Source organism: Pempheris klunzingeri, chromosome 22 (genome assembly GCF_042242105.1).
Source record: "Pempheris klunzingeri isolate RE-2024b chromosome 22, fPemKlu1.hap1, whole genome shotgun sequence".
Lineage (NCBI taxonomy): Eukaryota > Metazoa > Chordata > Actinopteri > Acropomatiformes > Pempheridae > Pempheris > Pempheris klunzingeri.
This window is the reverse complement of record NC_092033.1, coordinates 16,156,672-16,169,892: the sequence shown is the minus strand read 5'-3', so window position 1 is coordinate 16,169,892 and position 13,221 is coordinate 16,156,672. Positions and strand designations below refer to the sequence as shown.

The 13,221-nt window shown below is 41.5% G+C and overlaps 2 protein-coding genes across 3 annotated transcripts in view; both read left to right on the top strand.

The window, feature by feature from the left end:
- The window catches only part of LOC139221955 (NXPE family member 3-like), a 265,241-nt gene that overhangs the window by 13,109 nt on the left and 238,911 nt on the right, over positions 1-13,221 (top strand). The gene's annotated exons all lie outside the window — the stretch shown is intronic.
- arhgef39 (Rho guanine nucleotide exchange factor (GEF) 39) overlaps positions 1-13,221 on the top strand; it is a 51,262-nt gene that overhangs the window by 7,466 nt on the left and 30,575 nt on the right. Inside the window, exons 3-4 of the mRNA XM_070854061.1 lie at positions 962-1,082; positions 4,538-4,656. Of these exons, the coding sequence (XP_070710162.1) occupies positions 962-1,082; positions 4,538-4,656 (240 nt within the window). The remainder of the gene's footprint in view (positions 1-961; positions 1,083-4,537; positions 4,657-13,221) is intronic.

Below are 13,221 nucleotides of genomic sequence, written 5' to 3'. Positions count from 1 at the left end.
CCCATTAACGGGGGAAGCAATCCTCTGAACTTTGCTCAACCTCCGCACTCTCTCTAAACATGTGTGCCTTTGCTGAAAATGATGCCTCAGATGTGATCTCGCCTTATTTGAGCTCCTTCTTGCCACTGATGCAGAGCAGCAGTGCATTCTCGGGCAGTAATGTGCATTAACTCAAAGTCCAATACAGTTTGACTGGAGGCTAAATGCTCAGCAGGGGACACTTTGAATTGAACGTGTGAAAGGTCTGTGATGCACAAATAATACGCCATACATATTGAAATAGTTACTTCCGCCATGTCCTGTGTTGGAGTCCTGTGTTGTACTGATGTCTTCCTGCTTTTCTGCCTAAAAGAAGAGTGACAGCGTATTAATGAACTAAAGTGGCTGGGTCAGCATTAATGAACTAAAGTGGCTGGGTCAGCGTACTCTACAAATGCATGGTTGCGTTTGATTTAGGGTGCAATTGCAATTTTTGCAAGTAAAATAAAAGCCGTGTAAACTCGGAGCTGAGGGGGCGGCCACCTATGTACCACCTATGTACAACCTATGCAAACCAGTCTCCTAGGGGAAAGCCCTTTTAAAAGAGATTACAATAGTGGTATACTTAACTTGGATCAATACCTCCTGGTCCATCATTGGCTGAGCCAAAATGGTGGCCCGCAGAAAGCATACTAACCAGACAACAGCCGAGAGTGTATTTCTTGCTGTTTGGCCGGCTCACAGAATAAACGTTAATTAACTAGAGCTTAGTTGCCAGTTGCCATCATAGCCAGACTAAACCTTTCATTTTTGGACAGCCTGTTAAGATGCAGCTACTTGTAAATGTATGTTTATAATTTCAGCCCTTCAGATTTGAAAATTGCGTTCTTTCACATGGTGATTTTCAGCCTTTGCACGATCGGTCTTTCAGCCTCAGCGTGGTGTGTTTGTATTTGATAATATCTCGGCTCCTCTTTGGCAGGTCTCTGCTGGTCCACTTGGAGAACGGCTACTTTGGCCGAGGCTTCGACCAGTTCTGTCCTCAGCTGAACCGCTACAACACATATGTGGACAACATCTACAACGCCGGCAAAGTTCTACAGGTAGGAACGCAAACACTTCCACATGCACAGGGGTTATCATACCACTGCGACCGACTTTCCTGTTGCACTGAGCGTTTCACACAAGCTAGGTTATTACATTAGATGTGATTAGATTTTAATAATCCCTGTGGGAAAATTGGCCGATGCACTCCTCAGTTATTCGAATGAAAATACAATAACACATGCATAAGTGGTTATTGGATTCTTTGTTGCTGACACAATCAATTCCACCACTGTCAGTGATGTCAGCACTGCCATAGCAACAGCGTCTTGTATGTACATGTATGTATGCATGTATATATTGCATAGTTGAACTAGTTTCCCAGTTGGTGAATTTTATTGGGTTTTACAGTTTTATTATGAACTCCAAATGAAAACTGATTTTAACAATGTTCACAAACTTGTGATTTCCTGGAGGTTACATGCTGGTGCTATGTCTTGGTGAACAGCAGGGTGCAGTGACTATAGTCTTGTCTGCACAGTAAGGTTTGGCACCATCGCGCCTGTACACAGACCATGGATGTATATAGATAACTGGATACAGAATTGGAGGCAGGGCCCCGCTCATTCCTATGAAAGTGGATCAGTGGCGCTTCTGAGTATAGAATTACCTGGATCTTGGCGTTGTAGCACAGGAGGTGAAGCATGTGTAGAGTATGGCGCTCCATGGAACAGAAGAATAGGATTTATCAGGCACTACTGTTGGGAATTTGAGTTTTTTTTTTTTTTTTTTGTCTTCTTAGTAAAAAATGACTGTCTGTCTGTGATGGTGCACATTGTTCAAGGTGCAACACACAAATCCAAAAAGAAACTTTGCAGCTTTTCTCAACATATTAATGAACATCACTCTCCTATAAATGTAGTTAATGTTACAAAAACATGTCACCCTACTATTTTACACAGGCTGCATTTCACACATGTGCAGCGTTCCGGCATGTAAGGCACCCTAAATAGTTTGGTAATCAGTGAACTTTAGAGGTGCCACTAGGTTTAAACTTTTAGCGGAGCCAGGAAAGATGTCCCCCAGCTCCCAGTCTTACGCTGAACTCGTGTAATCATGTCCAGAGTGCAGCTTTGTGCTTAACACGCACACACAAGAGATCGATATCAGCCTTTATCATCTCAGTCTCAGAAGAAAGCAAATGAGCCCACACGACGCTAAAAACACCCTTCACAAATTTGAACGCTACATCACCACAAATCGCATGTGATAGGTGACAACGGTCCCGGTGCAGAGCTACGGAATCTGCGCTCATGAAATCAGATTTGACTCGTTCAAATGTTAATCCTTTGTTTGTGAACTGGCCTGCTGGGAGCGACCGGCAGAGACATCCCGTTGCTAGCTTTGCATCAAAGCTGCAAAGAAAATATTGTCTTAATTAGGAGTAAGGATGTGTCTTCAGAGCACGGACTAATTGCATTGATTATGTACCAAGCCCTGCAAGTTCGCATCGACTCTCGCGCTGATCGACATCCCTTTTATAATTGACTGAACAGAGAAGCGTGTTGTAGTGGCAGGTGTGCTGGTTTACTCTGGTGACCAGTGATCACTCTTTAAACAATAGAAGCCTCAGAGCCTTAATGAGAGTCACTTAATGTGGCCCACATCAGTCTGATTATGTTTTCAAATCAAATGAAATATCAAACATCACTTCTGGCAAATGGACTGAGGAGGCATTCTGAAAAGACAGACGCGACATTAGTAACGTCATCATGCAATATTATTATTAGGTGTGTAATTAGGACTGGGTGATAACTCAGGAATATTGGTAATTGCCTTTGAATGGAATTGCATTGCGACGATATGATCTTATCTTATTACTCGTAAAAGATTTAGTCTCACATCCATAAACAGTGTGGTCTTTCTCTGAAGAATGTACGCTGCACATTGGTTTGATTGTTTTATATATGATTTTGCATACATTTGCCATACAGGGATATATTTAGTGATGTATATAACAGACGATGAAAGGATAAAGGTGATATTCTTTATTTTTTCATTGTCAATAAACCCCAACATTATCCTGTCTGCGGCTCTCAACTCCACACCCAGTGGTTAAAATGTAAGTCTTTCAAAACACCTCATATATATAAAGTTTTGTTTTTTTTAAAAGGCTCAGTAATTTCCCAAAACAGCTGGTCACAGTAGTTTTTGTCAAACGCTACTCACTCCGGAGGAAAGAGCGCATTTGTCGGGGACTATTTTCAGCGGCAGATAAATAGACATTTGGTGCTCCAGTGAGGACTTGGGGGCAGCAGGATAATATATCTGGGACCGAGGCCAAATAAACTACTGTGTGTGTGTGTGTGTGTGTGTGTGTGTGTGTGTGTGTTCGTGGTAATGAAGGAACATGTCAGCCAGTGCAACAGTGAGGGTCGTTGATGTGTTCTTAATAGTTTTTGGACAACAGTGGAGCTTTGTGGCCTAGAGGAAGAAGACATATCAGGCTGTGATACACACACACAAACACACACACACACACACACACAGTACTTGTTAGTAGAACACATTCATTGTTGTTTTAGCTCTTCACATGAGATTTGTTCACACTAAAAGAATACGATACAATAAAATATTCCCATACTCATCCTTTAATACAAACTACTTAAGATTTGATCTGATTATTGATTTTGAGGTCAGAAACGCGATTAATAGAGCGCTGTTACCACTGACTGTTGCTGCTGTGAAATAGGGTAGAGCTCTGCTCGGGTCTATTAAAATACACCGGCAGTGTTTATTTAGATGATTGACGGGAATGACAAGATAAAGCTTTTTGTCATCCAAATGTTGACACGCACTCATGCTGACATGATGTGCAAATGCATATTTAATGACATCTACAGCCCTCCATCTCCTCAGACCTACCAATCCAGCATAATGAGTGACAACAAGATGATTTTTGGGTTTGTCAGGCCGAATACGCACCTAGAAAGTGACATGAGATTCAGGGGTCATCACTGGTTGTGACATGTCCATCAGTGGTTCTACAAGCTGCATGCAGATGCTGTTGGCAACAAAAAAATATAGGTGACTCTTAGTGAATCCAGATGCTGAGCATAAGCCACATGCACTCAACACGTTAGCATGTTGAGTTCCTGTTAATTAGCTGCTAGTCGGATATTTCTACTGTCCTCAAACAAGGTATAGAACATTAGGTCTGCACTGAGTACAGTGTGTACAGGACATTTTGTATTTGTGTAGCCAAAGGCATAAAGAGCATTCAGGGTGAGAACAGTGGGATATGATTTCTCCTGGATAGGGAGGGTGATTTTAATGTTGCATATGCTAATCAGAGATTTTGCTCCTAATAATAATCCCAAAATACTGAGTAGCCTAGAAAAAAAAACCTTAGCACACTTCAGAAAATGTCACTTTGGAATGCACACAGTTGTGTCTTATAAATGTCTCTGCACAGCTCTGAGAATAACTTAAACTTCAATTTCTGTTGTCTTAGATTCAGCTCAAGAAAAACAAGGCCTTCAGACGGTTTAAGACTCTACAGGAGTCCCGGCCAGAGTTCAACAACCATAAACTGGAGGACCTGCTGCAACTTCCCATCCAGCGGATCGATCAGTAAGATTTTTTTTTTCTTTTCTTTTTTACATTTGATGCCTCTATTAAAATGTCTGCCCTCATATTCTATGACGTCATCAAAAAAGAAATCCTCGATTTCAATTAAGTCATTCATCTGATTAGATATATGAATTCAATGAATATAACTTGTCAGTTTCATCAACATAAATACATGTAGGCTAAGTCAATAGGGGCATAAAATAATGATGAGATAATAATTGCATCCTTTGGCATTTAGCAACATCACGCCATGACAGAAATGGCAATAAACAATGAAACTGGCTCTTCCAAATATGTTGTCAAGCAATAGTCTGGTACCCATATGTAGATTTATGTCAGACGCACACAACAAAACAAAGGAAATATGTCAAAACATCAGGAAGAGCGGAATTTTTGATATAATACCAGCGTAATCTGATCTTTATCTGAAACTGCAGAAGTACAGTATTGGTTTTAACAGAAAGAGCTGACACGCAAAAAAAAAAAAAAAAAGAAAAAACAAAGCTGCACAGTGCACAGATTTAGATGTCAATGCTATGAATGGAACTTCAAAGCTTTGAACCGTTCTGTACAGTTGTAGTTATACTCATCACCCTGCTACCCTGAGTTTCTTGTTTTTAAAGAGATGCTGCCTGACTACTGTTTGCTGTTATGTCTGCAATCAATGTAACTCAAACTTCCGGCTCAGATGTTTCACACTTTCATGCTAAAAGCTTTGCAGGCCCTCCCATGACGCTTTGAATGTGCTGCGGAAATGTGTGTCTCCCGAATTTATAAAGACCACAGGTAAACATGATGAAGTGTTGACTTTGAAGCGAACGGCATTGACAGAGAACAGGGACAGATTTTAAAATAAGGAAATGTCTCACAAACTCCCACACAACTGAGAAAAATTAAGGCCTCAGCCACTATTTAGAAATGTATGATAAACGTGTGAGCTTTTTCAGCTGCCTGCTTCCCTTCCCAGCAGCTCGTAGAGGTAATATTTTGTGAGCTTTGAAGCGTGCGTCAGTTCCACAAACATTTTGAGTTGGAGCTTGAAGATAAACATGGGGAATAAAAGCAAGCACGAACAAATGATGTCCCACCTCAGATGATATGATACTTCCATCAATATAACTCCACCTTCATTAGTGTTTTTAGAATTTTAGCAACTGAGCAATGTATCATCTCATCATTCCTCCTGCCCCCCCTTCCACATAGCTTCTACATTATCACTGTTATTTTTCTTAAACTTAATGGCAATCCCCAAAACACGGGAAATGAACAGAACATCACAAATAGATGACTTTTTTTAAAGTTGAAGAGGGTGTGAACTTTATTCATTTCACTGTCTGTATGCAATTGATGCTCAAGTTGAATAGAATATTGCTGTTTCTTCGAAAAGTTTAGAAGAAACATCAAACTGAGTGTTTGTGGAGGCGATGCCGTGGTGCTGTTCCACCACGGAGAGCACTGCTGTAGATGGGTCACAGATTGACATGCTTGAGTTCTGTTTTTACTGCTTGGCTGTTTTCCCTTTACCAATCACCCACTGCACTGCACTGCACAATGTATAGTCTGTGTGACAGATGTAATTATTATTTAATGTAGTGCCCATGTGAGCCCTCAGACTGTCCAGAAACTGTCAAAATCTCTTTTGTTAAGCGCCAGTTTTGTTTGGTTGTTTTGTGATTTCATGCGGTCTTGATCTCGCTTGTTAATTAGTGGAACAAGAGGAGAAATGGGCTGAAACGTGCTTTCCAATGAAGCACATATCATGACAGTGGTTTATCAAGCTGCTTGATTGTATCTTAATTAGGCCGCTCTCATCCTCTCATCTCTCCAGATGTACAGTCGAGCACAAATGTTACATCCATCCATCATGAAAGAGAGAAGTTGTCTCTGCAACGAGCTGACCCTTCACCTTAACATCTGAGACGCTTTACTGTCTATCTCATTTATGTTCACTCTCTCGTCTACAACAAAGGAATGCCTTCCGTTTATTTTCTCTCTGTTCCCACGCCTCTGGGATAATTTGTAACTTGGAAAATGATAGGGAGGGACCAATCCAACGTTTTCTCTCTTGATGTGCTACATCAACATGGTATCACCAGCAGCACGTAGACCACCTATTCACTACCAATGCTCTCTTTCCCACAAATTCAAAACCTCATCGCATGGATCTCAGGAATCATGAGGTACACTTGCATGCATTTTGTAAACTCCACAGTTCATTCATTGGTCATTCACCGTGTGGGGTCCAAAGGGCGTAATGGAGAGTTTTGTCATACCAAAGGCAAATAGGCAGGGATCAGACCTGATTCCCCATCCTGTGTGTTGGCGTGGGTCATCACCACACACTAGCATCTGAGATGTGCTGACCTGCAAGCAGATGGTACGCTGATGGTATACAAATGTTTTGTGTCCTTTTTGTGTCATCATTAGTGCCACATTCATGTCATTTTGCTTAGACTGTAATTGTGAGCAGGCAAGTGGGGAAAAACGTTTCACGTTAGTCTAGTAGCTGGTGATACGGGGAATTTCTTAAAACTGTCAAATATTTATGTTGTGTACATACAGTACTAGTCAAAATTTGGACACACCTTCTCATTCAATGGCTTTATTTTTATTATTTTGTAAATCGTAGATTAATATTGAATACAACGAAAACTATGAAGGAACACATATGGTATTATGTAGTACACATACAATACCAAGTTATGACTGCTCCTCAAAACTTAGCTCAGAGGATGGACAGATTTAAAGCTTGCTGCCCAAAGTGCAGTAAAAAATTCCAGCCTTTCATCCAGTTGTGTCATTTGGGTCGTCTTGACTGCCTAAGCCCCCTTCAGTTACAGGGTCTCAAAATTTCATCACGACGATCAGGTAAACTACAACACAGAGATGATGCTGCAACAGGTAATCTTTTGTGGTCTGGTGGAGTGGGAGCTACTGACATGGGTGTGGCCTCGGCTGACTTTTCTGAATGAAAGCAAAGAGGGTGGCCGACACTCTGTCCAGGACATGGTCTCTCCCTGGAGAGTGGTGGTTACACCCAGATGTATTGACAGTGTAACCCAGATAGATCTTTTTGCATCCACGAAAACAACCTGTTGCCGGGAATAGTACATCTTCATTAGTCAAGGAGGCATTTTGGACCTAGGTGCTCTTTCACAAGAACAGCAAACAGGCCTGCTACCCTTTCCAGCCTTTCATTCTGATACCTCAGGTCATCCAGAGAGTCCAAAGGAAAGGTCATTACAGCGTTCTGCTAGTTGCTCCATGCTGGCCATGAAGGCCATGGTTTCCAGATCAGATTCCGCTGATTCAGGGTCACCCTTGGCAACTGCCATCCCAAGCAGACCTTCTGTTGCAGGTAGACAGGCAGATTTGGACAAGCCACATTAAACACAGTTTCTTAAAGTAGAAAAAATAAATATATATTTAGAAAAATCATTGAATTTAGTGTTTCCTGCTTTGTGTCTCGCCATGGCTGTGACTTTTTTTTTTTTTTACTGCAATCCATAACCCCCTGTAACCTCAAGCCACTTTGCATACATGAGTTCCATCAAAATTGAGGTATCCTATTCAGTATGAGCAGTTGGAATGGGGATGGCAATGGGGGGGTAACCATGTTGGACTGCTATGAGTATTCACCCAAGTCAGTATAATGAGGCATTTTCATGTTCTTCTTCCATTGCATTGTGTTAATTCAGCGTGACTTCCACAAGAACATAGTAAATATTAGTCGCTAGGTCACGAAAACTGTCCTGGGAGTATTTTCTTTACATGAGTGGGAGGACTGTTTACTTTTTATGTAACCAATAGGGAAAATGGGAGCACACTCTTTCTCTCACATGAGTAGGCTGACCTCTGTTGTATATGACTGACACATAATCAGTTGGCCCTATTCTCCTCAGCTCAGCCCTCTCTCGCCGCCCTTTTTCTCTGCACTTCCCATCATCATCATTGATTTGTCTGTCGTTCTCAGTGAAACTCAGGAGGCTCGAGGGATTGTCTAATTGTATGATGATTTTAAGTGGCGCGGCTAGATAATCATCTACGACTGGTGCCTTACCTTGCTCTGGCTCCGTGGCTGGGAATAGGAGGAAATTGTTGTCACTTATCACCATTCAAGGATGATGGATGGCGAGTGGGGCCTGCAGTGTGGATACTTATGGTGCTGCTGGGACAGGAATAAAATCATTGCCTTTATTAAGTGGCATTCAGTAGAACCGGCTGAAGCAGTCATCAGCGTCCTCCCCACTGAGATCACTGTTATGACAGTGATGGGGCCTCAAGTTGATGCCAGTGAATAGCAGCCCCCCCCCTCCGCCTGTGTTGGCCATGTTTGTGTCGATAATAGAGATGCAGCTCTCATAGAGAGACAGCCTTTGGATAGAACACTCTAAGCTGAGCACCATTTAGTATAACAAGGGAATGGCCCAGCGATGGACTCAATGTAGAGCATGCTCTCTGTAAAGGCCGTACAACTCCTTGAGGTCTTGGGGTCATTGTCATACTTGCTAATCACATAGATATGTTTAACTGTGCTGCACTGGCCAAGCTTGATTTTGTCTTTCAGTTATCAAGGTGGGATTTCAAATTGACTGCTTTTTGTGCTCAGGTAGTTCCATCATCTTCAGCAGCTGAACACAGCGAGATTCTCCAACACAAGGTCACAATTAATTAATTTCTTTTGAAAGAATTCTGAAAGATGGAACCTTTCTTGAGTGGCTCCTCTCCATGGTCTGCAGGTACCGAGTTGTATTTCAGTCAATAATTTGTGTTACATTGTCTGTCAACTGACCCGGTAGTTCATTGCCAAGTTTGAAGTGAGGCTTGTAATGAAACAAAGCGTCTCACTCATGGTGTGAGACAGTGTGTTGCGGTGAATCATTGCCTGATTCTACTGACCCCGAACATTGCTAGAGATCACACTCCTGATTAATGAATATGAGGTCTTCATAATAAACTGACCCAGACACACTTAAATGGTTATTATTTCTAGGGGCTGTACCTGAACTTGTCCTTGAATATTGTCTAAGTCGCCTGTATGGGCTGCTGCTTTAAATAGTTTGGGATGGGGCGGTGGCTTGCAGTGAAACAGCTTCTCTTTTCAATATATTTTTTTCAGTTTGAAAAAAAAAAAAAAAAACATCTTTGCAGACATTTTAATCAATACACCATACATGTCAACATGTCAACAAGTCTCACTTTTTCATACCTGTGAGAGATTTTTGTATCTTTGATCATCTGTAATGTGAAAGAATTGCAACATCATAAAAAGTGTGCATACCGTGGATGTATTAAGGAGAACTGGATACCACATACAAGGATGGCACCCCATTCATTGCTTTATTTACTGCTGCATGAATCCATACAACATTTTGAACTCCCAGTTGTAGAGGGATGACTGACAACGGGTCTGCATCTTTGTGAAAAATACATCCTCCTTAGGGAATGGTTAAAAAGTTATTAGGGGCATCACCGCCTGTGTATGCTATTACATGTGCGGCAAAAGACATCATTTTCTGGGGTATTTCTGATTCAGTATTTTATTTAAAAAATTAGGAAATAATTGATTTGAATAATTGATTGAATCACAATTTTATTGCAGAAAAACATAATAACAGTCTATTTATAATATTGTATGAGAGCATCTTGAATTTGGAGCTCACTGCCACCGTGTGAAGGTGTGTGTGAATGGGTGAATAAGAAGTGTTACCCTGGGACCTTATCCGGCTACTCTGCTCCCCTCACCCGTCATCTATCTCTATTTTAGTTACACTCAGCAGTTACCTCGTTTCTAGATAAAGTCCGGGTTTGATCAACTGTCATTGTGTCCATTGGTCACGACATTTTTGGAAAGTCATGAAATTAAGGTTTATTCCTGATAGGGAAAGAATTTTTGCATGTCGTCTTACATTCATAGCTCTTTGAAATTAAACTTTTCAGTCATGGAAAAGTCAGGGAATTTGACTTTTGACTTGCAGTGGGAAACCTGAAGTTTACAGTGTACGTGTACCTGCCATCCTGTTTTCCTGCGCTGTTCTGTGTGCAGTGTTGCAGTGAAGAAAAGACTGACAACAGCAGGTTTGAATTTGGGCTGCTCAACTGATGATCCCAATCATTACAGTTTATGGGGCAGCCTTAAATATTTCTCTGCTTTATATTCACTTAAAACCGTCTGATTCTAATTCTCAGACTGTTTTAAGTTCACTCACGCAGCCACACACAGCGATAAAACCTCCACTCATCCTGGAGTTTTGATTGAAAGTCCTTCCTAATGTTCACATTTTCACAGAGCTCCTTACTCCATGAGTAAAACCCTGCTAGTCACCGTTTCAAAGAAAGATAAGATGCTCCTCACATTCACTTCATAGTACATTTTAATTGCTCAAGTTTGGACAGTGGAGTTTCTCCAGTCTACCGTATTTACCACAGATGTGCATTTCTTCCCTTTTAAGCTATTAAATTTGAGTAATTACCCACAAGCCCATGCCATGTTCACTAACCCATGCAAGCGCCTGCCAGTGCCTCTTGTCTCTTAATTACAAATTTGAATGCTTAATGCATGTATGGGAAGCAAAATAATTAGACAGATATTTTCTCTATCTCCTTTTTTCTGTACTGACGTGTGTGCAAATGCCCAAATGACCTGACATGTCTGCCAGGAGAGAGTGAGTAAAAAGTCTGCATATCATCTGCATATTATAAAGGAATTAGCAGCTCCTGCTGTAGCAGTCACACCCCTTTCACCAGCGCATGCTTTCTGAAGCAGCATTCTTCATTAGAATATCTGAACTGTTATAAATATGGCTCAGATTACGTTATTGTCTCATTATCTTTTCTTTGCTTTGCCGCTAATGAGCGGGACAGGGCAGCTAAACGAGAGAGTTCCGTTTACATTATTTGAAATGTGCCGTTGTAATGCTCATTAGACTGTTCCCTTTTTGTTACGCAGTTGCTTTAATTAGATTTTCGTCTCCACTCCTTAATAAGAACGAGGGCATCCATCGCTAATAATGCCTGTAATGTATTTGTTATTACAAGATGAGACAAGAAGAGAAAGAAGTGAAATTATTTCTCTTTTTAAGTGTCTCTTAATTGTAGGGGGGCTTAATTGGAGCTTGTTTGACTTCCATTTCATTTCCAATGAGTAATCGACTACAAGAGCAGTGCCCTCCTCCTCCTCCTCCACCCACAGACCCACCGTTTTCTAACCTACTGTTCTGTAGTTGAGCTCCTGTGAATTATTAGTTGTACACACTCACGCTTAATCAGCTACGTTTGAAGCCAAGCTTTCAGCCGCACCACACACGGCCTTGATGCTCAGTTGTCACGGAGATAGTGTAGTTACCACATGAGGCTAAGTATGGAACCTCAGTGTCGTGATAACAGGTGGTTGTACAGTATGTGGGGAAGATGGTGGCCCTGGCTCTGTTCAAAAATGGTATCTTGTGTCAGATGTGGATATCCTCTTTTATTTCTGAGGATGTCTTCTGACTCCCGCTCGATGACCTCTGACCTCCTCCCAGCGGAGGCTGTGAGTGGTTTTGATCTGGTGTTTCACAGACAGCTGATGTCTGTCTCTGCTGCTCATTCCCACTCTAGTCCGGGGATCCGCGCGGTGTCGCTGATGTGGTGTTCCCCGCAGCCGTCACACGTGGTGCCAGCATGATGTCATGTAGATGTCATGTAGGAAATGATTAAGCGTCACCTCTCTGATTTGTATTCCACGTCATTACATTTTATGCACGGTGCATTTTGCAGCTACTGTGTGTATGACGATTGCTAATGCACTTGGACACGCAGTAAACTCGCTGTCATTGTGCAACCCATTAACCTAGTGACCGGTACTTAAACTAAAAATGTCATTCTGCTGCTAATAACGATACCAGCTCCCACTTCCTCCTAATAGAGGATAAAATGTTCACTGCCATACATTCATTTGAGCAACGCAAGCTGTATGGAAACACTCTAAGCAATACAATATGTATCGATATATATTAATACTTGGGAATTAACATAACCCCAAATATAATTCAGTAAGATTATAACAGTTCCCCATTTAGTAAACTGATGTCACCTCACAGGATTACTGGGTGATGAAGTCAAACAAGCATGTTACAAAGCTTGGAAAACAACAAAGAAAACACACCATAGTGTTGTTACACTCTCTCCGTCTATTATCACTCTTCAGCACACATCTCGTCCCACTCGTGCCACCACATGGACCAGTAACAGTGGTGTACCGTCTGCTAGCATCGCTAATGGCCTCTCTCAGTGGCACCACTATGTCTCTAAAACAAGCCCAGACTGCACAAAGAGAGGGTTGCAAAGGCAGACAGGCACAGTGGAAATCAATGTCAACTGTCAATGCTCTTCAAGGTCACATCACCCTAGTAAAAAGGATAAAGATTTCTTTAGGCTGAAGCTCTTCACAACTGTTACATTAGATGGAAACTGAAATTGCCTCAAATAGATAGAATTTTCTGAATTATATTGTTTAAATAAGGCTTTTCTTTTTTTTTTTTTTTTTATCCTCTTCATCGGGGGCTGAATGTTTAGTTTTCATTT